The following is a 27,323-nucleotide window of genomic DNA, read 5'->3' on the forward strand; positions in this document are numbered from 1 at the left end:
AAGCAGGCTTCTTTGCACACGTACCAGTGATGCGGGAAAGACAGCTTTCAAGCGGGGCAGGACGAGAACGATTGCCTCTTATTTATTTATTTTTTTCACTTTCTATACCTTCCTTAGCGGTTCTAAAGCTACCAATCATCTGCATTTGCAATATTATAACGCTTAAACAATACCTTAACTTCGCCAAGTATGCATTTATTCTGCAGATGAATGGTGGGACACTTTTCGCGTTCTAGATAGATATTCCTGAGGTACTCGCCAAAGAATTGTTAAGCATTAAAAAGATAAGAAAAGCAAATATTATTGTTGTGTTTCAACACGGTGCTCTCTACATCCCATGCTCCGTCCCTTTGTGTGAACCATAAAAATGCCAACGTCGCTTACATCGGTCGCATAAGAAAGCATCGACTGCGATTTGTTGGGCACAGGTGCATTCCTGTCAATCTCAGTCGACATTTTCTTTGGACAGCAAAGTCACCTGCATGACCTTTTCGATTATTGTTTTATTCGTGGGCTTAGCTCGATTTGAAACGTGACTTAAGGCGACCGCTGTACGTCTAGCCTTCTCTTTAGCCATATACGGCGATTCTTACTGCAGAAGGTAACGCTACGAAGGCTAGACGGATTTCTCGCATTCGCGACCAGAAAATAGTGCGTCACACGTCATTTCGCGTAACGTTAACTATCACAATTTTCCGTCACGAAATATGACGCATTTAACTGTCAAATATACAAAGCCTCGCGGATATACCACAGACCGAACACAGACGCTCGTTTCTGGAACCAGCCGCCACGGCGCCCAGTACGCGTTCGCGGCCGAAATATACCACGTCGCATAGTGGCGGCACAAATCTTCAAAATAACGAGTGACTTGACGCAATACCATGTCCGCGAATTGTGGTTCTAATACACGAGGTAGTTGTTCCGTATTAGGCGACGCTGATAGAAACAACGGCACTGCGGAACGCGCAGACTGACACTCTTATGACCGCAGAACTTGCGTAAGCTTGCGCAGCGTTGCCTTCCACGTATGAAACGGAGTAGAGAAAGTCATAGAGGCGAAAATGAATCGACTTCATTTCACTTTTTTTTCAATTCAAAAGCGGTGATGAGTCACAATGGTATGAGCTGAGTGAGAGGTCGGCAATCTCAAGGAGCTGTAAGATTCAGGTGATGTGTGTTTACCTGATCCAGTTGAATAGGCGAGTTCAAGGAGACTACCTATTTTCATTTCGCGTGTAAATATTTTAGTAAATGTGCGTTAGTGTGCCACAAAGCAAGCGAATATATGTGTGAGCGGATAAGCCTGCGTAAATTAATCAGTGACACGAGTGACACCAAGCGAGTTGCAGAGAGAGTAAGTGAAATAGTGGTGATAGTTCATCAGTAAAGGTCCGAGTGAGCGAGTGAGCGAGGCACTGAAATGAGAGAGCTAGAGAAAAAGAAGGTGAAGTCAGGGAGTGAGTTCGACTGAGAAGCCGTGAGCTGGTGAGCAAGTGTCACTAAAGAAGACCTCAGGGAGTCACTGTTATTGTAAGTGAAGGTTTGAGCGAGCTTTATATAGTCAATGAGAGAGTCAGTACTGAGCGCGAGAGAGTGTGGGAATGTGAGCGAATTAAGACGGTGGACTTGAGACAACCGGTAGAGTGATGCGAGTTAGTGGGTGAGCAAGTGCGCGTGAATGTAATGCACCTGAGACATTTCAGTGAGCAAGTGAGATTGGGAGTGAATACTGCGGACGTGTCTTACCGAGTGTGAATAAGTGAGTGAGCACGTGTGAGTGAAAGGAGAGCGAAACGGTCAGCGTGCGAAAGAGCGAGCGAGCGAAAGAAGTCGGTGTGAATCAGTGACACGACTGGGTGACGCTCACCTTGCCGTCGCTGTGGTTGCACATGTCCCAAAGCGGAACCAGAGCCGTCATGGCGTCAGTGCCATCGTCACCACCAGCAGCGTCCGTCGAGGGTACAGCGTTCTGTCGCGTCATCACAGCAGACACGGCCCACCTGCGGAAAGGAACATATTCTCGACGCTGTAGAAGCTCTACCTTACGCTTCTCGTAGCTAAAATGATCACACTCAGCAAGTGTGAACGTTGGCAATTGCCTTTAAGACATTTTGTTTCGATACTAAAGTCGTCTCGACGTGCCCCGCTCGACGGCTTTAATATTTCGTGGCGCCGTGACAAAGGCCGAATTTCGCTGACGTCACGCACAATAAGCACGGGTATTATGGAGTTGCCTATTAAACATACTAATAAACAGCGCAGTGCGCGTTTATTCTGACACTGCTGACCTGTGGCACAGGCAGCGCTCAAAGCAACTAAGGGAGCCAACGTACTGCGACGTCATGACGCATGCCCTCCCTGCGTACTCAAACCCAAAGTGCTTCACAGAAAGAAGTATAATACCAAATTGTTCAGTCACTGCTGGCAGTTTTAGGTATTTCTTCGATTTCATCTAAGTTTATAAGCGTTGAACTTTCCTTTGAAGCTCTCTTTCGCTACACCTCTCCCCCCCCTCCAAGAGAAACAAAACAAAGAACAACAAAATATCAATCGAAAATGTCGTGCCAGTGCTCCGTTATTATCATAACCATCAACACCAGGCTACTGTGCAGCGAAGGACGAAGCGTCCCCCAGACATCTGCGATTGTCCCTGCCTTGCGCCGGCTGGCGCCAACCTTTGCTTGCAAATTTCCTGATGCCATCCCGCCGCCGAGTTCTCTGCTGTTCTCGACTGCACTTCCCTTGCCTTGGCAGTCATTCTGTAACTGTAATAGACGATCGGTTGCCTCTCCTGCGCAAAACGTTGCCTGCACCAACTCCGCAACGTTCCTCCTAATGTGAGCTTGAACATCGGCTACACTCCAAACTCTCTAATCCACACTGCCGTATTCCTGTCTATAAACGTAGCGCGCCTATATCGTTTCTCGTTACATCGCTTGGCGCGCTCCTTTATTGCAATGGCGCAAGTGCGTGTCTGTGAGCCGTCAATCTTCATCGCAAAGTGACAACACACATACCGGAACCGGTGTCGCCACCGCGCCGTGAACAGAGCAACTTGCCGAAGAAGCGATAGAGCGCTTCAATTAGAAGTCGCGTGTTGGCTAGAGCCCCCCCCCCCCCCCCCCCCCTCCGTATCGCGCGTTACCCAACTCTCTCTAGTCAATCCCGTTGGAGCACGCAAGGCGTGCGGAGGGCTGAAGCGCAAATTAAACGTTTGCAGGCGGTGGCACGCGGCAAACACGCCGAACAATTTGTACACGCCAGGTGCTTCCCGCTCCAGGGGGTGAATATAAAATGGCGCCCAGCTTAGCGACAGCATTTCAACCCGGATCGCTTCCGTACAGTACGTGCCTGTTAAAAAAGACGCTAAAGAGGACGAAGTTAACAGTTTATACACACTAAACCTTCATTCTCCTGGAAGGATACCTATATCCGGTCATTTCAGAGTCAGACGCTGATTATTCGTGGAGGAGAATGAAGCCCCAATTCAAATTTCTCTAGCAAACTTCGGCACCGGTACGCGCCAGTGTGACGTCACCAACTTCAATGCAATTTTCGGTATTCCAGCGCTGTGTGCCCAGAGAAATCTCATGAAACTTGCGAGGTTCATTCTTCTGTTGTTGTAAAATGCAATGTAGTTGTTATTTACCAATACTCATCTCACTGGAGCCAACGTATAGAAGCTGTTAATGTTCATGACGTCACGGCAAAGCTTGAGTGGCTACTTCTATTGGCCCCGAGATTTCCGAGTGGCGCCCTCTCGCGTGTGACGTCAGTGGGGAGGCCTCCGCAGCCGCACCGCATGCGCACACTCGCTACGCGAAGGCAACTTGCAGTCAACTTGAAGAGAACTTGAAGGCAACTTGAGGGCAACTAGAAGGTAGCTTGAAGTCAACTTGAAGGCAACTTGAAGTTGTCGGCCGACCTGCTCTGCTCGAGTTTTTGAAATGCGAGTGTGCAGGTTTCTCGAGCAGTACTTATGTGCGGAATGTTTCAGGATTCCCTGCTAAATCGAGCGGAGTAGTCGTCGTCACCACGCTCAGTGTGAATTGCTCCTGGCGTCGTCTGCCATAGTCATCAGTGTGTATGCGTGGTCGTACGACGTTGGCTTCTCGCCATTGCTGCTCCGTTTTCACGGCACACACGTATTCATTTGAGAGCCCTTTCTTTTTGACAACGAACTGCGGCACTTGGACTTCAGCTACTGTGTCTGCGCTGTAATAGTGTGTTCGTTTGTCAAGCGCGTGCTGCGTATTGGGTAGCCCACTGCGTTTGCTATAGAAATTCCCATATTATAGCTGTCCACCGCGTTAAGCATCGCACGAAAGAAGTATGACGCCATTCTCAAGAAACTAGGTGGTCACTGCGGTGCATTAATGCATGCGCTGCTTTGGCGGCATCACAGAAAAATGTGGTCTGGAACGTCTGGCGGAACGAATTTTTGAGCAAATCGAAATCACCTGTGTTGCAGTATATTCGCCTTCGACTAATTCTTAATTAAAATGGATTACTTCCACTATGACACAGCTTGCCCCTTGTTACGTTTCGCCTACAACGCGCGGTAATGCCGGCGCGGATGCAACGGACGCCGGGGCTTCGTTCAAAGCGGCGGACATTTTGGCCCGTTCGACGCCGCCGCAACGCCTCCCCGCCAAGCGTGTCCAGGCGTGTTTCAGTGCCACGTGTCTTCGTATGTGCGTGTGTGTGTGTGTGCCCACGCTTGTCAAAGCGCGGCAGCCGGGGAGCGGAGCTCCCCAAGTGAGGTGCCAGGAGGTCTGTCCGTCGGCGGGTTGGCGATGCGTCACTACACTCGGCTCACCATGTCTCTCGGCTCGACCGTGCGCGCCGTCGTGGGCTCATGCTCCGCCGTCGCGTGGGCTCATCCCGTGATCTTCCTTCTGGCCCGCGACGCCAAGAGTATAAGAGCAGCTGCCCCCGGACGCCAGGAGAGAGGCTCCGATTTGTACTGTTGAGTTACGTGCTCTCCCGTCTCTCCACTTCGGTCGACCTGACCGGCCGCTCTTTTGCTATGTTAGAATAAACAAGTTGTTCTGTCACCAGTCTACTCTTGCTTTGCCGGGACCTTCGGATGCTTCCAGTGCCCCAGGCCGCCAGGCCAACGCTACCCTTGGGGCTTGCGACCCATTTTCAATAACGGGCGTCAGCACCGAGACCCCAACAGCTGGTGCCAGCGGTGAGATCGCGACAACGGAGGCCAGCAGCGAAGAGATGCGGTTGAATGTATGCTGAGCAGCACAACGACCATCCGGGAGCAGCGCAACGAGCCCTGTGTGATGACTGGTTGCCTGCAGCGGAACGACTGCGCGGAATTCTTGGCTGCGAGGTTTGGTGAGTGCGGGACTTTCTTCTTCTGAGTTTTGCCAGGCTTTTGTTAGTGTTAGAAACAGAGCTGGTAATTGTGGTTGTCGTTGCTGCCGGGTTAGTTTGCGGCAAGACAATAGTAGACAGTAGAGAAAGCAGCATTCAGAGCAGCCATGGATTTGAAGTCGTTGCGCAAACCGATATTGCTGGAGCTTGCAAGAGAGTTGGGTCTGGATGTCTCAGACAAACTCAGAAAACCAGAACTGCTAAGGGCTATTCTTGAGTTAGAAGCTGAGGATGACGAGCTGTCGGAATGCCTTGAGACCATTGAGGAGAGGGAGCGTGAACTTAAAGAACAGAAAGAGAAAGATGAGCATGAACTTAAAGAACAGAAAGAGAAAGATGAGCGTGAACGAAAAGAACAGAAAGAAAAAGAAGAGCGCGAACACGCTTTGGAAATGAAGCGTCTCGAGGTAGAGATGGAACGCGCTCGTAATGGAAGTCAGGCACACGGTGCAGGAGAACGAGTATTGTTCAAAATGACTGACCTAATGCGGCCGTTTAAGCTTGGAGAGGACATTGGTTTGTTCCTGGTTAACTTTGAGCGAACGTGCGAGAAGCAGGGGTTCTCTCGGGAAACGTGGCCACAGCGCTTGCTCACTTTGCTACCCGGCGAGGCGGCCGACGTAGTCGCTCGCTTGGAGAGAGAGGAGGCAGAGGATTTCGACAAAGTGAAATCGAGTCTGCTAAAAAAGTACCGGCTGTCAGCGGAGGCGTTCCGTCGGAAGTTTCGGGAAAATGAGAAAGGCAAAAGTGAGTCATATACAGAGTTTGCGTACAGGCTTATGTCAAACATGCAGGAGTGGCTCAAAGAAGAGAAAGCGTTTGGTGACCACGAGAAAGTTCTGCAGTGTTTCGGGCTAGAACAGTTTTATAGTCGGTTACCTGAGAACGTGCGGTACTGGGTCTTGGATAGGCCAGACGTTAGTACGGTGGCTAGAGCCGCTGAGTTAGCGGAGGAGTTTGTGACGCGTCGGGCTCGTGGAGCTAAGGACGGTCAAAAGGGTGAATTTGGCTCCAAGTTTGAGAGGCCGAAGTTCACGCCCATGAGAAAGCGGTTCGAGGCGAGCGCGCGTGTGTTATACGTGCCAGAAGCCGGGTCACTTTTCGGCGCAGTGTCCGACCGAACGTGAGGAGACGGCGGCAGCCGAAGCCGAACGCAGAAAGCGGTTCGAGATGAGGCAAGTGCGCGTGTGTTATACGTGCCAGAAGCCGGGTCACTTTTCGGCGCAGTGTCCAGAAACAAAACCAAAAGTCGTGTTTTTGTCATTATGCAGCACTGACGAGAACATCAAGCTTCTCGAGCCTTACATGCGAGACCTCCTCGTGAACGGGAAAGAGTGCCGAGTGCTTCGCGATACCGCAGCTACGATGGATGTAGTTCACCCCTCTTACGTAGAACCCGATATGTTCACGGGCGAGTGCGCATGGATCAAGCAAGCAGTGGAAGCTCATAGCGTGTGTCTGCCGGTAGCAAAAGTGCTTATTGAAGGACCTTTCGGAGCACTTGAGACGGAGGCCGCAGTGTCATCTATGCTGCCCCCCCAGTACCCGTACCTATTTTCGAACAGGTCCGATCACCTCCTGCGCGAGAAGGGGCTTTTGTTTGGTGAGGCTAGCGTTCAGGCCTTAACCAGATCGAAGGTTCGGGAGCTCGCTGCAAAGGCAGTAGTTGCGGGGTCGACGTTGTTGAACGATGAAAAAGGGTCAGAGGCGCAGCAAGCTGGTATTCAGAGCACGCCCGAACGGGATAAAATTGAGCCTGTAGCGTTAAAGGCACCAGATACTGGAGAGGAAATTCCCGATGCGGGAAAGTTAGAAGAGCTTCCGGTCGAGCTTCCGGGACTAGGCTCAGTGACGAACATGAAAGACACCGATCAAGTCATTAGTGACTTAATAAGTAAAGCATCGCTGTCGCCTGAGCAGAAAACCGAACTACACCAGCTCTTACAAGAGTTTCAAGGTCTGTTCTCTGAGAGGCCTGGTAGGACTTCTGTCCTTACTCATGACATAGAACTTACCTCCCCAGAGCCAGTACGATCCAAGGCGTACCGGGTGTCACCCCGCCAGAGCGATATTATGGAGGCTGAGGTAACGAAAATGCTACAGCTCGGTGTTATTGAAGCGGGTGAGAGTGATTATACCTCCCCTTTGATTTTAGTTGAGGTACCGGGCAAGGAACCTCGTCCTTGCGTCGACTACCGCAGGCTTAATTCCATCACTAAGGATCAAATTTATCCGATCCCTAACATCGAGGAGCGCCTTGAGAGAGTGAGTAGCGCTCAGTTTATTTCCACCCTAGATCTTGTCAGGGGTTATTGGCAGGTTCCACTTACAGAAGAGGCTAGTAGGTATGCGGCGTTCATTTCACCAATGGGGACATTCCGTCCTAAAGTTTTGAGTTTTGGTTTGAAGAACGCGCCATACTGCTTTTCAAGCCTCATGGATAAAGTGTTGCGGGGACAGCAAGAATTCGCTTTACCGTATCTAGACGACGTAGCGATATTCTCCGCATCCTGGCCTGAGCATATGGCGCACTTGCGGGCAGTGCTAACCCGCCTGCGCGATGCGGGCTTGACAGTCAAGGCTCCCAAGTGCCAGTTAGCACAGGCCGAGGTTGTCTACCTCGGACACGTGATTGGTCGGGGTCGTCGCCGCCCCTCTGAAATAAAGGTGGCCGCTGTGCGAGACTTCCCGCAACCGCGCACGAAGACCGATATTCGGTCGTTCTTGGGTGTCGCCGGCTACTATCAGAGGTACATCCCCAGGTACTCTGATATCGCGGCTCCCCTAACGGATGCTCTAAGAAAGACAGAGCCGCAAACAGTCGTCTGGGATGAGACAAAGGAAAGAGCTTTTAGCGCCCTAAAGAGCGCCCTAACAAGCCAGCCTGTGCTACGATCGCCCGACTACACAAAAGGGTTCGTTGTTCAGTGTGATGCTAGTGAGCGAGGCATGGGCGTTGTACTGTGCCAACGGGAAAATGGAGAAGTAGAACACCCCGTCCTGTATGCTAGTCGTAAGCTGACGAGTCGTGAGCAGGCGTATAGCGCCACCGAGAAAGAGTGTGCGTGTATCGTGTGGGCCGTTCAGAAATTGTCATGTTACCTAGCTGGCTCGAGGTTTATCATTGAGACGGATCACTGCCCTCTCCAATGGCTGCAGACCATCTCTCCCAAAAATGGCCGCCTCCTGCGCTGGAGCCTCGCTTTGCAACAATATTCCTTTGAGGTGCGTTACAAAAAGGGGAGTCTCAACGGTAACGCCGATGGCTTAAGTCGAAGCCCCTAACGTGGGAATCAGCCTCAAAATTGCTTGTTACTGATGTTTTTCTTCCTGAGGCAGGATTTTTAACTTATTGCTTTTGTGTAGTGTTTCAAAGTGATGATGTGCTTTCTAGTGCAATTTTCCGATTTGTGGACGCGTTCTGAGTGCTGCTAAACTACTGTAAGGAACTAGGCAGCAGTATAAAAGGGGAAAGAGCCTGGCAGGGCTTAGTGAGGGTTGTGCCGTGCTTGCTGACTGAGCGGTTGACTTTCAGGCGTGGTTCTAACGCTTGCCGGAAACGAGAACAAAAATGTCAACTCTCCCGAAGTCACTTTGCAGTGTCCTGTGTGAACCTGAACGTGAGAACGAGGCCTTCTCTGTGCGCTGCGCTCAAGAAACGCCAAAGGACGCCCGACTTCGGTTATGAGCATCATCGAGCGACATCCCTCCGGACAGCGGATGCAGTCCCCTGACCATCGGGATCTCCTTCCCCCGGCGGGGCGGTCTGTTACGTTTCGCCTACAACGCGCGGTAATGCTGGCGCGGATGCAACGGACGCCGGGGCTTCGTTCAAAGCGGCGGACATTTTGGCCCGTTCGACGCCGCCGCAACGCCTCCCCGCCAAGCGTGTCCAGGCGTGTTTCAGTGCCACGTGTCTTCGTATGTGCGTGTGTGTGTGTGTGCCCACGCTTGTCAAAGCGCGGCAGCCGGGGAGCGGAGCTCCCCAAGTGAGGTGCCAGGAGGTCTGTCCGTCGGCGGGTTGGCGATGCGTCACTACACTCGGCTCACCATGTCTCTCGGCTCGACCGTGCGCGCCGTCGTGGGCTCATGCTCCGCCGTCGCGTGGGCTCATCCCGTGACCTTCCTTCTGGCCCGCGACGCCGAGAGTATAAGAGCAGCTGCCCCCGGACGCCAGGAGAGAGGCTCCGATTTGTACTGTTGAGTTACGTGCTCTCCCGTCTCTCCACTTCGGTCGACCTGACCGGCCGCTCTTTTGCTATGTTAGAATAAACAAGTTGTTCTGTTACCAGTCTACTCTTGCTTTGCCGGGACCTTCGGATGCTTCCAGTGCCCCAGGCCGCCAGGCCAACGCTACCCTTGGGGCTTGCGACCCATTTGCAATAACGGGCGTCAGCACCGAGACCCCAACACCCTGCATGCTAGTTGGTTCAACGTTACCCGCCGTGGTAGCTCAGTGGCTATGGTGTTGGGCTGCTGAGCACGAGGTCGCGGGATCGAATCCCGGCCACGGCGGCCGCATTTCGTTGGGGGCGAAATGCGAAGACACCCGTGTACTTAGATTTAGGTGCACGTTAAAGAACCCCAGGTGGTGGAAATTGCCGGAGTCCTCCACTACGGCGTGCCTCATAATCAGAAAGTCGTTTTGGCACGTAAGACCAAAACACGCTCATGGTTCAACGTGACTCTTCCTTCCCTTGTTTCTACTGCGGGTAGCGTGCACACTTCCCGGGCTAGATTCGTCCAGCGATGAAAATTAGCGCTATCGCGTAACAAAACAGTCGACAACCGTTTTCATGATCACCGTTTGCAATATGTTTTGTTCTGTAAGCGGGTAATAGGCATTTAAAGCAACAAAACTGATAAGTTTATGTTTGCTGATACTTGACCGAATACGTAGCTGGAACGCTAAACACACAAAGAAAAGGGCGGAGGGGGGTCAGACTTATACAGGCGAAATGTTCACAGGCTTTTCTGCGTTCTTTCAACATAATATTTTTATTAGTACGCTGATCATGTACTGTTTTCCGAATGGTTTCCGGGCAGTCGGAAAGTGCGTTCAACAGAAATAGTACTATGTCAACCTAGACAAACATCTTTTTTTTTTTCTGCATCAGAAAGCGCGATGAGGTTTATCTGCAAGAAAATAATGCAAAGCATGCTGGACGATCGGCAACGATAGAGCGCGGTGCCCCACTAACGTTCAAGGTAAACCGCTTGTGAATAAAGTCAGAAAAAAAAGCTTTTATACGCAACACAAACTGACCGCAATTATTATGAGCGAAATGTAAAACGCGCATTCAACTCTACAGTGGCGCTCAGTCAACGCTAAATTTTACGAATGAACCCTACAATCATGCGTCATTTCCAAATCTGCATTGTCTCTCATTTGCTCCCTCGGCGCGATATCTTATGACTGAGTATAACGAGATCGCGCCTCTGCCCGCGAGAGATGTGGCCATATAAAAAAAAAAAAGCAAAACAATACGAGATATACAAAAAATAAATCCTGCGATTTCACAAGTGCCGAAACCACCATACGGTTGTGAGGCACGTAGTGGTTAACTCCGGATTAATTCTGACCACCCGGGAGCCTTTACCGTGCACCAAAATCAAAGCACGGACAAGCGAGTTTGCATTTAGACCCCACTGAAATGCGGCCGCCGCTGGCTATAATAAAACTAACACTAGGACAAAAATACGGATAGTAATTGGAGAGCGCCACGCTACGGGAGCAAACGCATGAAAATGAAGCTATTATGGCCGGAGCCTAGCAGACGACAAACACGAGCCCCTCCCCTCCCCTGAACCCTCTCCGTATGACGTCATGGGAGCACCGCCATCGGTCGCGTACGAGGCGCATAGGGAAGGGTCTCCCACCCGCATTCCGTTAGTCTGTCTTTCCTCGCTTCCCGAATTTCCTCTAATAAACCGAGTGACTGCTCTTGCTACTGCGGAGGCGTACTTAACTTACGCAACGCGATACTCGTGTTTAATGTCCGCGTAAAGGGTCCCCACCTCACACGTCGGAAATTTTGGTTATACATAGGAAGTGTTTAAGCCCGTTATCCATCGCTTCCAAAACTGTTGTCTCTTCGCAAAACCTTGAAAGGAAGTTTACCGTACCGTGCATCACATTGCTGTTGCGAAAGTAACTCATCTTTACGATCATACAAGTGATTATCTTATTTTTCTCCAAAGCTGCTGAAGAAGGAAGTGCGGAAGCATGATTACTGCTAAGCCATTCGACGGCCAAAGTGTATAAAAAAAGAAAGGGGGACGATCCTCTCTTGTACATAATCAATGACCATGCACACCGCCCAAAATTTGGTTACTCAACAAACAACGCTGCCATCTTCATGGCGGTTAATTAAGGAGATGGATGTTTGCTTCCGCTCTTCCGAAGCGGACAGTCTTCCTGCTCGCTTACCGCAGGGTATTAGTTAAACAAGTTCAGCGCGTTAACCGAATCCTCTTTTAGCGAAACTTTGGCACTAGGAACCCAAGCGGCTTCTCGGGTACAATAAATCCAAACAACTTTGTACTCTAATACAAATCAAATTACGGGCTGCTGTGCACCAAAACCAGGATTTGATTACGTGGCACACCGTAGTGGGGGCACTCCGGATTTTTTCCCAACTGTGTTTATTCTTTTTTTTTTAACGCGCACTCAATGCACCGTACACGAGCGTTAATCTTCCTTTTCACCTCCCTCAAAATGCGGTCGCAACGGCAGGGGATCGAACTTCCAACCTCCTGCTTAGCACAGCAATAAGTTTTGTACTTTCTCTCTCTGCCTTTTCTTTCTTTTTTTTTTTTTTGTTTAACGTCCAGTCGTGAGCTTCCCTTAACTTTGGGTCGTCTTAGTTCTAAGGGTACCCAAACGTACGGCAAACGCATGTGCTGCGCCTATGTTATGCATACAGACAAGTGCAAAGCACGGGAAAACGAAATATCGGTAAAAGAAGCCGTTGTTCTTCAGTGCCATAGACATGAATTAGGTTTATGAGGATGAGAAAAAGAAGCTGCAATGCCGAGGCGTCAACGTACCAGCGGTTGCCGCAAGATTGCACGTTGTAATAGTACTAGTGTAATGGTAGGAAGGGGATGACCTCAAGGCGTGCGGGGGAGGTGAAAATATCGCTAAGCTAATTTATTCACAGCAGGGAATACAAACTGGACTAGCAGCTAAAAAAAAAGTGTGCGATTTGAGGTGCCGGTCAACTGAGTCTGTAGGCCGCGTCGGTCTTCCATACCGGCTTTCGTTTCGCCACCATGGCGGCGTCTGATGCTTTAAAAGTGACTGATTACTTTTTTTCGTTTCTCCCTTTTTTCTGTGTGTGTGTGCTCATACATACGTTATGTGAAGTATAAATTCGGCAATGATCATGTGAGGATGCGAGAGGGTGCGAAGACGACCCCTGTACTTCGTTGGCATCGCGTGAATATTAAGAAGGGACTGCCCCTGTGTGCTCGAAGACTTGCTGTTTCGTCTCGTCTTATGTGACATGCAGATGTAGACTACTGAAATATATTCCTGTATTTCTCTTTCGTGTTGTGCGCCACTTTGTCTTTTTTTTTCTGTTTTTTTTACTTTATGCGAATCACTGTTGGACGTGCAAGAATAACCAACTGCTTCAGAAGTTTGAAGATTCCCTTCCGTCACCCTTTCTTTCGTGCGGATATTTGTCGTCGTGGAGTGACCAGCGACGTATTTGATGCAGGCATTTCCAATACCACAATTAATCAGCCTGTCCAGGCAAGCAGTATTGATGGAATAAATAAAGTAAGTCAAATAACATCGAATCAAAGCCCACACAGACTGGCACCACGTCTAGCATCTACTTGCTTCGATAACTTCGTTGTCGGGCCGCCAGTTGCGTTTTCCATTTGTTGAGGCTGCCTGCGCGCGCAGAGCACTGCGAAGGACGACGCTACCTCTGTGACACTTGTTTGTTTGCGTGTGTACATGTGAGCGATACATTTGTGTGCGTGCGTTTGGGGTGTTCGAAGACCGCAAGTACAGCTTTGATTTTTAAAAGCCGGCTGCTCCTATAGCGTGGTTCCTTTCGGAAGCTCAGTAAAGAAGGGGCAAGCGCGCGCGCGCGCACGCACGCACGCACGCACGCACGCACGCACGCACACACACACACACACACACACACACACACACACACACACACACACACACACACACACACACACACACACACACACACACACACACACACACACACACACACACACACACACACACACACACACACACACACACACACATGTGCGCGCACGGACCCACGAGCGCGGACTCCCACAATTTGACAGCACGCCGTCTCCTGCGGTAGCGCTTCGTAATTTCAGTTGTCGCCGCTGCCCCGCACTTAGGTAGTTCGTAACCTCCAGGTCCTCTGAAAGCGAGGTGAGAAGGAAAGCACTTTACATTTCTAGTCTTTCTTTTTTTCCTGTCAGAGAACTACTAAATCATACGAGAAAGAAAGAAAGAAAGGGCAATCGGAAAGAGCGAAAGAATGCCCGAGCAGCTTCGGACGACGGCGGTCCGATTCGTTCCGGCATCTCCGTCCGGTCTCCGGCGGAGGCAAGTTCAAATCCACTCGGGAGCGCCCGACGAGTTCGGTAACACCGCGGCGGTCAGAAGCCGGTGAAAGGCGTTCTCTCACTCTCACCCTCGTCCATTCCAGCCTCTCTTGTTGCAGAATTGGGCGCGCTCGCGCATTGGCGCCAAACGCGGAGGCCTACGACGATTTGTCGACCAGATGCCGTTGTTCGCGGTGGTGTAAGCGGTCGTGTTGTCGGTTCGCGCGAGCGTGATTTGGCGGCCCGGCTATGTTCTTTCTTTTTTCTTTTTTACCCGAACGGACCCTGCAGTGCGCTATTCGGCGTCGCATAGCCATCAGCGTAAATTAGCCGGTTAACTTTTCTTTATCGTGTTGTGGTGAAAGAAGAGAATGCCGTTATAGGCATGCGCAGAAATGTTATCCGGCCAAATGACCACCGGGTGACATAATTGGCGAGAAGATTTATATTTTTCGGTTGATCGCACTTCTGAGTTCTCGAGACTGTCTTTTCACGGAAAGTTTTACAATCCTCACGCAGAGGCCAACACCGTTTGTCGATACGCGACGAATAGTAGTGTGTTTTGGTGAACGCTATGTGCGAGGCCCGAACTGCGGACTGTCAGTCTAGTACTGCAGCAAGGTGTTCCGGAAGCCCGGGATAAAATGGAGCACAGCGAATTGCACGAGCGAGTGTGAAAGGCGAGAGCCGGCGTTCCGTTTGGAACTGCAGTATCCGGGCGCTGAATATTCGTGCAGCGTCAACGCAAGAGGATCGACCATTGCGCCGCTTCGCACCGTGAATGAAAAGGTTGTGATAGCAGCGTTTTTGTAGTTAAAACCTGAACTTTCCCTGTCCGAGTGAAATCAATTCTTACATCGAAAATTTTAGAGAACTGGGCGGTTTCGAGACCAAGACTCAAGACATGCGCTGTGTAAAGACGTCTATGTTTACTCGTTTATTAAGCGGCTGTCGGGCAGCTGATCCGATCGGCAGAGGAAAGAGTGAAGACCCCGTAGTAAGCCTGCAAGGTGGGCTGTAAACGCGTCGCCCCAGGAAGCGTCGTGGAGAGGACATCAGTGAGCTCACGACTTCAGGAGGGACGAACTAGGAGTGTCCCGCAAATGACGTCACAGCCAGCGCGCGATGCCTCACTGAACGTGCGACACTGAACCAGCCATCGCCGGGGCCCCACTGGAGAGCGCCGCCACTCATCACAGAACAGCAGTGATCCATCGGAGAATGTAGCCAAGGTGAGTTACACGTCATTGTCGATTCCAAAGACTGTCAAGCTGCCTATTTCAGGTACTACCGAAATCCTCCACATTGTCAAATTGCAGCATGTCCGCGCATCAACCCAGTCAGATAAGACGCAGACGTATTGTTGGCCAATCAGAGTCGAAAGGATGGTGAATTTTAGTGCCTAGAACGGCATCCCAGGTTACTAGACCCGCCGCGGTGGCTTAGCGGCTATGGCGTTGCGCTGGTAAGCACGAGGTCGCGGGATCAAATCCCGACCGAATTTCGATGGGTGCGAAACGCAAAATCCCTCGAGTTCCGTCAAATGGGGGCACGTTAAAGATGGTCAGAATTATTGCGGAGTACCCTCAAACGGCGTTTCTCACAATCAGCTCCTGGTTTTGGCACGTAAAACCCCAGGATTCAACTCAACTCAGGTTATTAGCACCGGTTAGCAAAACTACACAAATAACAACGCGACGCATACACGCGTGCAATAAGCGGGAAGCACGTTGCACGACACGGCGTCAGATAATATACACGCGGTGAGCTCGACACTTTACGGGTGCTACGAGTCACAGCCTGTTGCAATGTCGCTGGAGGCTCGTTGGGAGCGGTTGATCCTACGTGAACACCAATCATCATGTTCATAATGATCGCACCGCAGAACACGGGCCGAAGACTTGTGGCCTTTCACAACAGTTTTTATTTGTGCTCAAGCGCAGTGAGATTCAGAAAGCGAGACGGATATGGTAGGCAAGGGCGCAGAGTGCGGAGCGTCAGCTCAGAGTTGTACGTCGGACGCGAAACATGAAGCCATGCAAGCATCGCGCTGCAATCAGGGTTTCACCATAGACCGGCCCACGATACTTAAATTAACGCCAAGACTTATGCGTCTGAAAGTTGCGTCGATGCCAGTAGACGGGAACTCGTACGGCCCGCCACAACAGATTCCACAATGAGACGGCGATGAAACAATAGGCGACAACTTGCCCCACTGTTTGCAGGTGAAAGGCGAGCTAATTTGAATAATTCCATGGTGGATGAAAGCCGGCTCGTTTGAATACTTCCCTTCGCTACAAATACCGCGAGTCGCTATCGGGGTAACGGACGTCTGGCGTGGACACGGCAACTGCCTGCGCCTTGGGGCGAACACGTGCACTAATTGTAGCTTGTTGAGAGGCCGTTGACAACGTAGTTGCCAGCTTTTGCAACTCCATCGAAACCAATCAATCGATGAGTCAACCAATTAGGTGACGGAAAAAGAGCGATCAGCAAGTCGAACGGCATCCAAACAGCCGTCTAGCTCCCAAGGGTTGACAGGGCTCACTTATTGCCATTGGGCATCAGTTGATGCGCTGAGCATTAAAAACTGGTGTGACAGCAACCGGAGGAGATCCAGCATCATGCGGTCTGCGAATGGAAAAGTTGCAGTCCCAAGTCAGAGCTTTTATTTTCATATATTTTCTTTTTCGAGACGCCGATATGGGAGCCTACATCTATAGCTATGAGCGCCAGTGTTTTTAAATTGCGTTGTATTTTAGCAGTGAGCACGCAGAAGCAAGTTCAACTCAATGCCACGGCGGTCGCATTTCTACTGAATGCAAGAACGGTCCTGAACCAGTGAATTTGGGTGCGCGTTGGAAGACTACGGGTAGTCAAAATTAACACGAATATCTCTGCTCATATGCGTCCTTCTTTTTTCTTTCTCTTTATTATTATTATTATTATTATTATTATTATTATTATTATTATTATTATTATTATTATTATTATTATTAGATTATGGGGTTTTACGTGCCACAACCACTTTCTGATTATGAGGCACGCCGTAGCGGAGGACTCCGGAAATTTCGACCAGCTGGGTTTCTTTAACGTGCACCTAAATCTAAGCACACGGGCGTTTTCGCATTTCGCCCCCATCGAAATGCGGCCGCCGTGGCCGGGATACGATCCCGCGACCTCGTGCTCAGCAGCCTAACACCATAGCCACTGAGCAACCACGGCGGGTAGCGGGTGCTTCAACATAGACGACCGCCACACGCGTACAGAAAAGTCTCCCTATTTCATTAAAGCCACGCAACGCAATTTGCAAACAAGTCCAATGTAAACTCTGCACGTGCTGTAGTTTACCAAGCAGACTACATCCAAACAAACCTAATCGTGCGCGTAAATTCTCCCACGACCCGATCCACGAACTGGTTTCGACAGTTTAGTTATCGATGCGACTAGCATTCTATGTCTACTTCAGGTACTTTGAGCCCCATCTGTCTACCTAGCCTTTTACGCCGACCCAGTGACCTGTGTTTTCTACAAGCTTGGACCACTAGGTGTGCGCTCGTGCTAGTGATACTGTCGTAGTCGCTGTATTGTCGTCATCCCAGCCTCGTCATCACACTCTCGTAATACCGTCGTCCTACAGTCGTCGTCATCCCACTGTCATCGTGTCGTCGTCGTCCCTGCGTCGTTGTCATTTGTCGTCGTCGTGCTTTCGTTGTTATACAGTCGTCCCGATGCCGTCGTAGTCGTCGTCGTCATCATTCCCTGCAGCTCCGCTAACAGATTCTCGTCATATCGCCATCGCGCTGTCGTGATCACGCAATCGTCTTCGTACACACGTCGTCGCCCCTTGTCCTCATAGCGACGTCGCTGTGCCATCGCTATCATTTCAGAATCGTCAGCCCAATGCCGTCTTCGTCGTCATACGGCATTCACCGTCCCACCAACACAATTTCGTATTCGCCATTCCATCGTCGTCACAAAGTCGTCGCCTTCCCATCATGGTGATGGGCGCGACCGAGTGTCGTAGCAAAGTGAGCAAATCGCGGAGACCACGTACGTCGCACACAGCAGAACCAATGGAAATTCCAGAATGGCAACCGACTCTAAATGAAGATGTCTTCAGCAACACGGTGTGTCGCTGCGTTGCTTGAATGCTAAGCGCATTAACGTCGTCAGACATCGTGAAATGCGTTCTGCAGAAAAGTTGCGTTACGAGCTCGTTTTGTAGTTCCATAACAATTTTTCTGTCGTAGGTGTTGGAACAAGTTGTAACATAGATAATATCCCGGACTAGCCAACTCGCTAAGATACAAGAACTTTCTGTTGTTTCACAGCTAATGAGAAATATACAAACATGAGAAAAAAATGGATATAAAGAACACCTACGGCGCCATGATGAACGTATGAAAAACAATGAACAGGACGAGTCGCGGTATGGTGTGATTTCATGGTTGTGAAAACTCGAGTGGATAAACAGCACTGAAAAACACAAAAGTACAGTGCGAGCGCAAATTATCAGCAGAAGAGCTGACAGCGAGTAACTGAGTAAGAAATTAAGTACGTGAGTAAATAAGTACGTACGTAAGTAACTAAGTAAATGACAGTAAGCAACTGAAAGGTTTCACAGTAAGCACTCTTCCTATCTTTTTCCGTCCCTCTTGCCCGTTCGCGCTTTCCTAACTGCAAAGAGATCTGTCAAAAGATGTCAATAAAGAAAAAGAAAAGGATGCGAGTTACCATGCAAGTGTAATTACCTAGTAAGGCTTAACTTAAGCTTCCTTCCCCGTTTTTCTTTAAGGCTCATTCTATGTTCTTCACATCAAACTAAATAAATAAAAAGAAACGTGGCAAGACTGACGTGCCATCTATCGACAAATAAAGTCAGCAGCACTGAACGTGCAAAGACCGAAGCGAGGTCTCCGAGGACCGACTCTTCTGCCCCTATATGGAGAAAGACATGCGCCTTATACTTCACATACACACTAAGCTAATATATCATAGCAAATCCGCTCCGAATAAATATCCGAGAGTTGGAGAAAACTTCGAGGAAAAAAAAAATGTCACCCACCCAAGAGTATACAGCCCGCGAAGCTACCAATCCAAAGCCCACATACTAGTTTCTCAGAAATCAATATTCGACAGTGAAGAAAAATTCGCCGTGGTGTGCGCATCGATTCGTTGGGCAATGCCGAACAAGTACCAGGCAACTTCCGCGTCCTCGAGTTTACCAAGAAGGCTATGCGAAGCAAACCTAATCAGCCGCGTCGATTCTCCCACGGCTAGACGGAAAAGAGTCGTGAAGTAATACGCCCACGGCGCACGCTGGTTCATGTCCGAAAACAAAATAATAAGAATCTGAAAATAAATAATATAGCTACCACGGAAGCGTAACCTATTAGGACAACGGAACAATCTTCTGTCTTGTCCATTTGAAGCTCATTTTCAATTATTTCCACCCACCGACCGAGGGAGGGGGCGGTTCTGTGAATGTGACGCCACATCCATCGACTAATAAACGCTAACGCTGCATAATGCGCTGAAATCGAAGCCACACTTCGCAGGAGAAGACACTTCCGTCCCGGCACTCGAAAATAATCGCAATAACGTCCATATCCACTGACTCAATACGGTCGTAGCAAATCAGTTTGCACAAAAATACCCGCAAGATGGAAGAAGTACGATAAAAGTGAATAGAGTGCAATCCGACCGAGATTACCACGAAGCAACGTATGAAATACACGCAGGTTTCTTACAAGGGGAGCTTCTTCGCAGTCGGAGAAAGATTCTTCCTGGCGATCGAACTTGGGCGCGAAATTATAACGTCCAGTACCAGCACCAGTACCAGTATCCGCTCCGCATAAATATCCGAGAGTTGGAGAAAACTTCAAGGAAAAAATACGGGAAAGGCGCTGATCCCGGATTAGATACCCGCGGAACCGGGCGAGGTTTTTTTTTTTTTTTTTTTCTTCAACTGAGATGCTTTCTTTCTCAAAAACCAGAAGGCCTCTCCTTAGTCCAGCAAATAGTCCGAAACTATAGCATTGGGCTATTAATCGGCGAGTGCCATCTTTTGTTCCATCTCTCAAGTTCGGTGATACCTGGACAGTGATACTGGAAAGTGAACGGTTATTTTTTTTTCAATTTTTGGTGACGATGATCGCCACCTGCCACGTCTTTCCTTAGCCCCATGAATGCCAGGAAGACCGGTTTACCTTGGCTCCTGCTGTTGCACCTGCATATATTAAATTACATCTGCGCCACCAAAACCCCACGGATCTGTGCATCCTTCAAGACAAGTGGACAGCTATGGAACATAGTCGCTTTTCATGTGCCTTCTCATTATCTGCTTTTTTTTTGCTTCCTGTTATTGAGCGCACCTTTTTAATTACCCAGATAGACGCCGAAGGCGTCAGCATCACGTACAGTTTTTGTCAAAAATACACGGACTACGTTACCTGCGACCGCCGTGCTGAACAGAGGCTGTTTAGAGGAGTTCCTCTGTTGCACCGGAAACTCCGAAAAGAAAATAACTCTCGTACTCGCCCTCCAAAGGTCTGTAATGTCAGGAGCGTCGCGGGAATCGCAGCACACAGCCAAACGACTTGTGCAGTGCAGGTGCAACGTAACACGTATACTTATGACAAAGGCTGTGCGTGGAGAATGCGTACCTCGTGTTTCCTTGTCGCAAAGACCGTTTTTCATCGCCTTTACCCACAGACGAAGAGAGAGAGAGAGGGGGGGGGGGCAGTGAAAGGCAGAGGAAAGACAGGGAGGTTACCCAGAGAATACCTCCGGTTGGCTAACCTTTCCCGGGGGAGGTGGAAAGGGATGCGATAGGTGAGAGAAAAAGAATACGAAAAGAAAAAGAAACCCACACACACAAAATACAGAACTGTCTCTGTGGACGCTGTCACAGAGTCTGCGAAGGGTCAAGGGACTATTTTAAATACTCCTCTACGAGTCTCCAACGAATCGACTGGTGGGCGTTTCGGTCACACGTAGAGGAAGTTACATCAGTACGCATTTTAGCCTGGAACACGAAATTCAAAAAGCCATGGAAGAGTCTACGCGCGTTTTTCAGCCTTTCCCGAACTATAAGAAAATAATGAAGCTGGACTGCAGCGACTGCGACCAATTCACCGGCGCACTAAAATAACATACGGCGAACTAAATCCATCCGCGATCTCAGAGAGGCAAGGCGGATGCAAACGAAGATTCAGCGGCGCACTGATGCACTACAATCTCAAAGATGGAAACGATTATGCGAGTCACTGGACGCACATCAGTGCTTATCTCAGATATGGAGGACCGTGCGTGGACTTGGCGCTTTACCGGAACATCGTGTTCCTTTCAAATCTCCTGTGGAAGGCGGAGCGAAGAGGTAGCCGCCGTAGCCATGGTTTATTTAAGCCGGCCAGTCATGATGTCGCAGGATCGCGACACGTGTGGAAAGAAAAACGCACGTCTTCTTTCCAAGTGATTCTCCAAACGCTATCCACCAATGTTGCGAGCACATATCGTATCTTTAGAGAACGTGATATAGGTCGACGGGGTCTGGATAATATCATTTCTGTAATTACGAAATTGTCCGAAACGACCTTGTTTATTGCTTAATGCATGGTTTTGAAAGCTTTGCCGTTGTTCAAGAGTACTTGGGGCGTTCCGAGGAAGCTAAGGCTTAAGTAACCAAGAAGTCAATAAAAAAAAAGTTTGAGATCATTTCACTTTGTTTGTAGCTTCTTTAACGGCGTGTGTACAATCTAAGAAAGAGCGGAGTGTTGTTTTCGTCGCTGTCTTTTTTTTTTTTCTAAATGCTTCATTGACTGTTCTTGGACGTTAATTAAGTTGCTTAACTGCCGGTGTGCTATGACATATCTGTTATTATCCCGTAAGCTCCCAATAATTTTTCTAGGGCTCTGGTAGTTTGGACCACCATTTAAATCAAAGCTACTATGACAAATCGAAAGCATCAAGTCAATACTCAAATGTACGTCTGCTCGTTCTTCCACACAACTACGTGCACAACCGGGCAAAATTATATGGGAAACTGTAACTGTGCTACTTGTCCATTCATGAGATAACATGCACCTGTGTGCCAACACATCCATCTTTATTGTATCTAGGGTGGGGTCATGCCTAAAAGCAGCGCCAGCTACTTCTCGGACATGTTAACATTTCTCAGAAAGATGGTCTTAACAAATCCTGTTTATTTTAAAAAATGAGCGGGAGTCTACAAGGACTGCCTTTTTTTTACAGTATACAGAATTTTTAAATCACCTGTGGCTAATATCGTAATTGTACTCCTAGAGCTGGGCCACTCGGACGCAGTGAACATTCCTCGCACGAGATATCGAAACGCATTGTCAATTAACACAGATTGACTAATTACACGCTTACTTAATTACTTTAAGGCGCATATCACAATTTTCTAATTGTCACCGGTGAGCTCGTAAGGCCTATTCACTTGAAAAGACTTCTACTATTATCCCACGGGTTTCGAGAAATGAGCAAAGTTGCGGAGGAAACGCGCCGGTAGTTTATATAACGAGACGTCGTTTTACGCACTGAAGCCCAAAAATAAATGGGACGTCAGTGTATTGCGTCGCGCACTTCAGAAATGAATCGACAAAACTATAGCGTTATCCTGAAAATACGCTCCAAGTGGATACGCCTTCCGATGTCACTGGCTGCAGTTCGCGAATAGCAATATATGCCGTAAAATAATTCATTATAAAAACTAATTAGCGCATTTTCGTTCATTAGTCGATCGCTAATTTCCCCTTGTACTGCGGGTAATGTCCGCCTCATTGAGTGATCGAGCTCAATAACTAGAATTACACTGTCTGCAATCACAAGCAATTTCTAAAAATTATCCATGGTCGAAAAAATAACAAAAATAATGAACACCCGGCATAGCTCCTAGACAGTTTCGTCAATGTCAGAAACGAGTTAGAAAATCCTCATTCATAAATGCCCGAAAGGTGACACATGGTATAAAGCTCCCTCCAAGGCTCCTCGGTTGGAGAAATACGCGATGCTCGCAACGGTTAATGAAGACAGAGGACGCCAAGTTCGTTATAATCCCTTTCAAGAACACGGAACTAATTAAAGACGTGTAAAAGTAAAAAATATAGCCCCACGCACTTGTACCATCAATTGCGCAGGAATCGTCTACGCCGGCGGAACTCCTAAGAACTTCTAACGAATATATTGGCGCTTCAATCGCGCTGCGAACGCCTTAATTAAGTAACTTGTAATTAAATACGTGCGCTGCAAAGCTGAACATCATGCACGCAGTGTGCTGGAGAAGAGAGTTGGGACACCGACGAAGCCGGAACATTTCTTCATCAATCTAGTTGCATGGAGATGTATTATTTACGATCGTAACGATTTAGGTACGAAAAATTTGTCACCTGGCTGAGCACGTTATCCAAGTATACTGCGTGTGACATAGTCGACCGTGTTCTGTATAGTTAGGTGTTTTTGAGAGCCGGGGCATGGAGTACACCATTACGCACGCTTAAGAAAACTCCTTCAAAAAGTCGAGTTTCTTACATATAGAATGCCTGATGGTGAATGATGCTGCACGCTTTTGATGAAGATGGCAAAGTCTATTTGAAAGCGAACTTTTAAGACTCCACTGGTGCATAAAATGGTCAGGTATCGCAGAATCGCGGATTTTATATATATATATATATATATATATATATGAAGTGTTTGAGTAATCGATCGGAGATGAAGAGAGAGATTTTATCACCCTAAAGAGACACCAAGGACATTAACTTAGTACATCGATATATTAGGTTAAGACAGACAGTATCGTCAAGTGAAACTTTGTCCTCAAATTACGTTTGAAGAATATCAAGAAGAGTCACTCGCCATGCGCGGTGTGTTAGTAAGTCAAAGATTAGGCAACAACTGCTTCCAGCCCTGCTTCCAGACCAGCCCTGCTTCCCCGTGATGAACAGATTGTGACAGCGTCTGCCCTACCTAAATAATTGTTTATTGATAAACAATGGATAGATTGTGTTAAACAGACGCTCTACGTGGGAAATCTTTTGAACATTTTTTTTTTTTTTTTTGCGCTAGAACAATCCATATTCGAGAATCTACTTTTGCGATCCTTGACGACTCATTGACGTAATGACGCTGCAGTTCTGCCACCAAATTTGAAAAAGAAAGCACTGCCATTCGTTTTCTTCACTAGAAACGGACGTTATCTTTTCCCATGGATAGCACAAAAATAGCAGTTTAAAAAAAAAAAAACTTCACGAGCCTAAATTTATCGAGATTTTCTTTTGTTAGCAAGATTTCCAAAACCCGTGTGAACGGTCGTGTTCATGCAACGTGAAGGTTAATTGAGTGTACTTAAAGGCTTGCGACGCACAACGCAAAGTGACTGGCGCTGTAGGAACTATTTTAAGCGCGAGAATGTCAGGCATGCAGAAGAACAGGTAAAAGCAGGCACGCTCAAACGAACTTCGCTTATCTTGGTAAATGTTCGTACAACTCTTGCGTCATCACACGAACGTAAGCACCAACGCTGGAGCGTGACGCCTCTCGGGCTGCCACGACTCTTCGGGAATGGAAGCTTAATTTTAAGGAGGAAATTAACACGCGTGTACGCTTTCGTCGGAGGGCCTCTTCTCTGCGAACCGCGCGTACCATGATATTGGCGCAGTTTCGGGGTTGCGAAACCGTTGCCCACTAAGTTTCTAGTAAGGGGGGGGGGGGCTTATGAGTGGGGGGGGGGGGAGAGACACAGGTTTGAATGTTTGTTTATTCAACAACTTGGTCTTGCTTCGCATTCCTTGTCTCATTCTTTCATTTTCGTTTTGTGCGTTATTATAGTGTCACGTTTGTGTAACATTTGCTCTGACATTTCCGTAAACATGAAAGAAAGCATCGCTTAAGTCCGATTTCCACGTATGCGTGGGATACGCCGGTGGCTTTTATTTACTATTTTTATTATTTCTTTTGCTTCGTTTGCGCTTTCTCTTGATAATACAGCGGATTGACGTCTCTGTGATGTGAATCTGCGTATAACAACACACATTTACACCCTTGTAAATCGGGCTATAACTCGCACCCTTCCCGCAAAAGGTGTATGCGTGTGAGTTATAGACCGATTTACAAGGGTGTAAGGGTGTATAGTTATCTACCGATTTGTACCCTTATTCACGTTGAAAGATGTGGAGCGTGTGAGTTATGGACCAATTTACAGAGGTGTAAAAGTGCGTTGTTATAGGCATATTTACACTCTTATTCACTTTTAAGGGTATACATTATTTTACAATTTATAAGCCGAACCAAAACCCGAAACCCACTGGACTCGCCTATAGGCGAGTCCAGTGGGAAGTGACTAACATTGTAAGGCTTATCAAAGACGCCAACGCAAGGCGCCCAGCAGAACTGCGAGAACCTTCACAACGACGTCGAAGCAAACAGCATAACGACGTCCCTATGGGACAGAAATGAGCGAGCGTCTTGAGGCCAACCCCGTTGAATGAATGAGCGAAATGAGAAAGCTCAGTATCGTATCGGGTTAAAAGCTGCAAAATAATTTACACCCGTAAAAGGGAATAAGGGTGTAAATATGTCTATAACAACACAATTTGACACCCCTGTAAATCGGTCTATAATTCACACACTTGACACCTTCAAAAGTGAAAAAGGGTACATACATATCGTTATATAAAAATACACCTTTACACCTTTTTAAGTCGGTCTATAACTCACACCCTTACACCCTTTGTGTGAAGGGTGCTAGTTATAGGCCGATTTACAAGGGTGTAGGTATGTTGTTATACGCAGAATTACGCCCTCGTTCTCTTTTAAGGGTGTAAGTTATGTTACCGTGTACAGGCGAAAAAACACGGTGTGATGACAAAAGGCTATCGCAAAGCATTTCCGCACTGCGCGCTAAGCGTCACAGCGTCCTATCTTGGCGGCAAGCACGAAGCACGTCCTCACGAGATCATCGCCGCTTAAGTCAACGTCCGTACAACCTTCATACCGTTTGCCTCCACAGAAAAAAAAAAAGCCCTTTTCGAGCTCTTCCTAAATGCGCCTCTCACGAGATCTCAATTTCCGTAAGCTCTCCACCGTGAGCGCATCACGTGGAATAAAATATTTCGCTATACCGGCCGCGAGAGCACATAATCTGGGCGCAGTTTGCGCGCGACTTAGAGTCTTCCGTACACACACGTACGCTTCAAACGCAGGGTGTAAGCTTGCGTACGAAGGCGACCAGTGCGAATCCAGGAAATCCGAGACCACAACGCTCACCGCTCTGCTTTTGTAGGTGCACTTCTATATAATTCCTTGCCGCTGGAAAAGCAGACCCTTTTACCGCGGCTCTTCGACGTCGCCTAGGAACGACCTTCAACTGGACAGCACTTTCCGTCTCGAGTTTCAACCCGCTGGCTGTGCCTCCATGTTCCATCTCAATAGTTATCCGCAGCACTGCGGAGGCTAAAAGCTGTTCAGAGGCTGCGTGTCGTCCCGTGGCCGCGTGCACGGTACTCGCAGAGAGTAGCTACTTGTCACGTGTGCGCCAATAATACACGCGTTGATATACCTAGGCGTGAGGAAATAACCTTTTACAAGGTGGATATAAAATGTTTTGATCAAGTCGTGTTCAAGACTACGCTTTCTTCATTTAGTTTGCTAAGCGTGGGAACACGAACAAAATAGTTGCCCGTTTCTTTCCATAACGTCCGAAAAATCAGCGGGAGACACCGTCCGCGGCGCATCCGACATATTTAACCTCTACAGCTAGCGAAAGAGTCGAGCCCGTGACTGTGACAACGTAGTCGATATGTATCGCGAAATCTGTGCTATATGTGAGAGCACCCGCCGTGGTTACTCAGTGGTTATGGTGTTCGGCTGCTGAACACGAGGTCGCGGGATCGAATCCCGGCCACGGCGGTCGCATTTCGATGGGGGCGAAATACGAAACACCCGTGTACTTAGATTTAGGTGCACGTTAAAGATCCCCAGGTGGTCGAAATTTCCGGAATCCTCCACTACGGCGTGCATCATAATCAGAAAGTGGTATTGGCACGTAAAACCCCATAATTTTTTTTTTAATATGTGAGAGCGGAGAACGAAGGCTACACGTAATAGCCGAGCAAGCGTGAAATGTTTGAAACATATAGCACATTTGTAGACCTCACAACTCCTTATGCGCAACAGCTTAAGTTCGACAAGTTATACCAACTACGGCAGAATGTGCTCGCTCATAAGCGATCACTCCTCTTCAGATGGACGTACTGCCGAGCTATACGCCCCATGTAAACGCCACGCGCGAGGCTAAATTTAGCTCCTATTGCGTT

At 48.5% G+C, this 27,323-nt stretch overlaps 1 protein-coding gene across 1 annotated transcript in view; it reads right to left on the reverse strand.

Annotated features, from left to right (window-relative positions):
* The window catches only part of Setd3 (SET domain containing 3), a 93,214-nt gene that overhangs the window by 30,157 nt on the left and 35,734 nt on the right, over positions 1 to 27,323 (reverse strand). The window contains exon 9 of the mRNA XM_050192318.2: positions 1,871 to 2,003. Coding sequence (XP_050048275.1) covers positions 1,871 to 2,003 — 133 coding nt within the window. The remainder of the gene's footprint in view (positions 1 to 1,870; positions 2,004 to 27,323) is intronic.

Source organism: Dermacentor andersoni, chromosome 10 (assembly GCF_023375885.2).
Source record: "Dermacentor andersoni chromosome 10, qqDerAnde1_hic_scaffold, whole genome shotgun sequence".
NCBI classification, from domain to species: Eukaryota; Metazoa; Arthropoda; class Arachnida; order Ixodida; family Ixodidae; genus Dermacentor; species Dermacentor andersoni.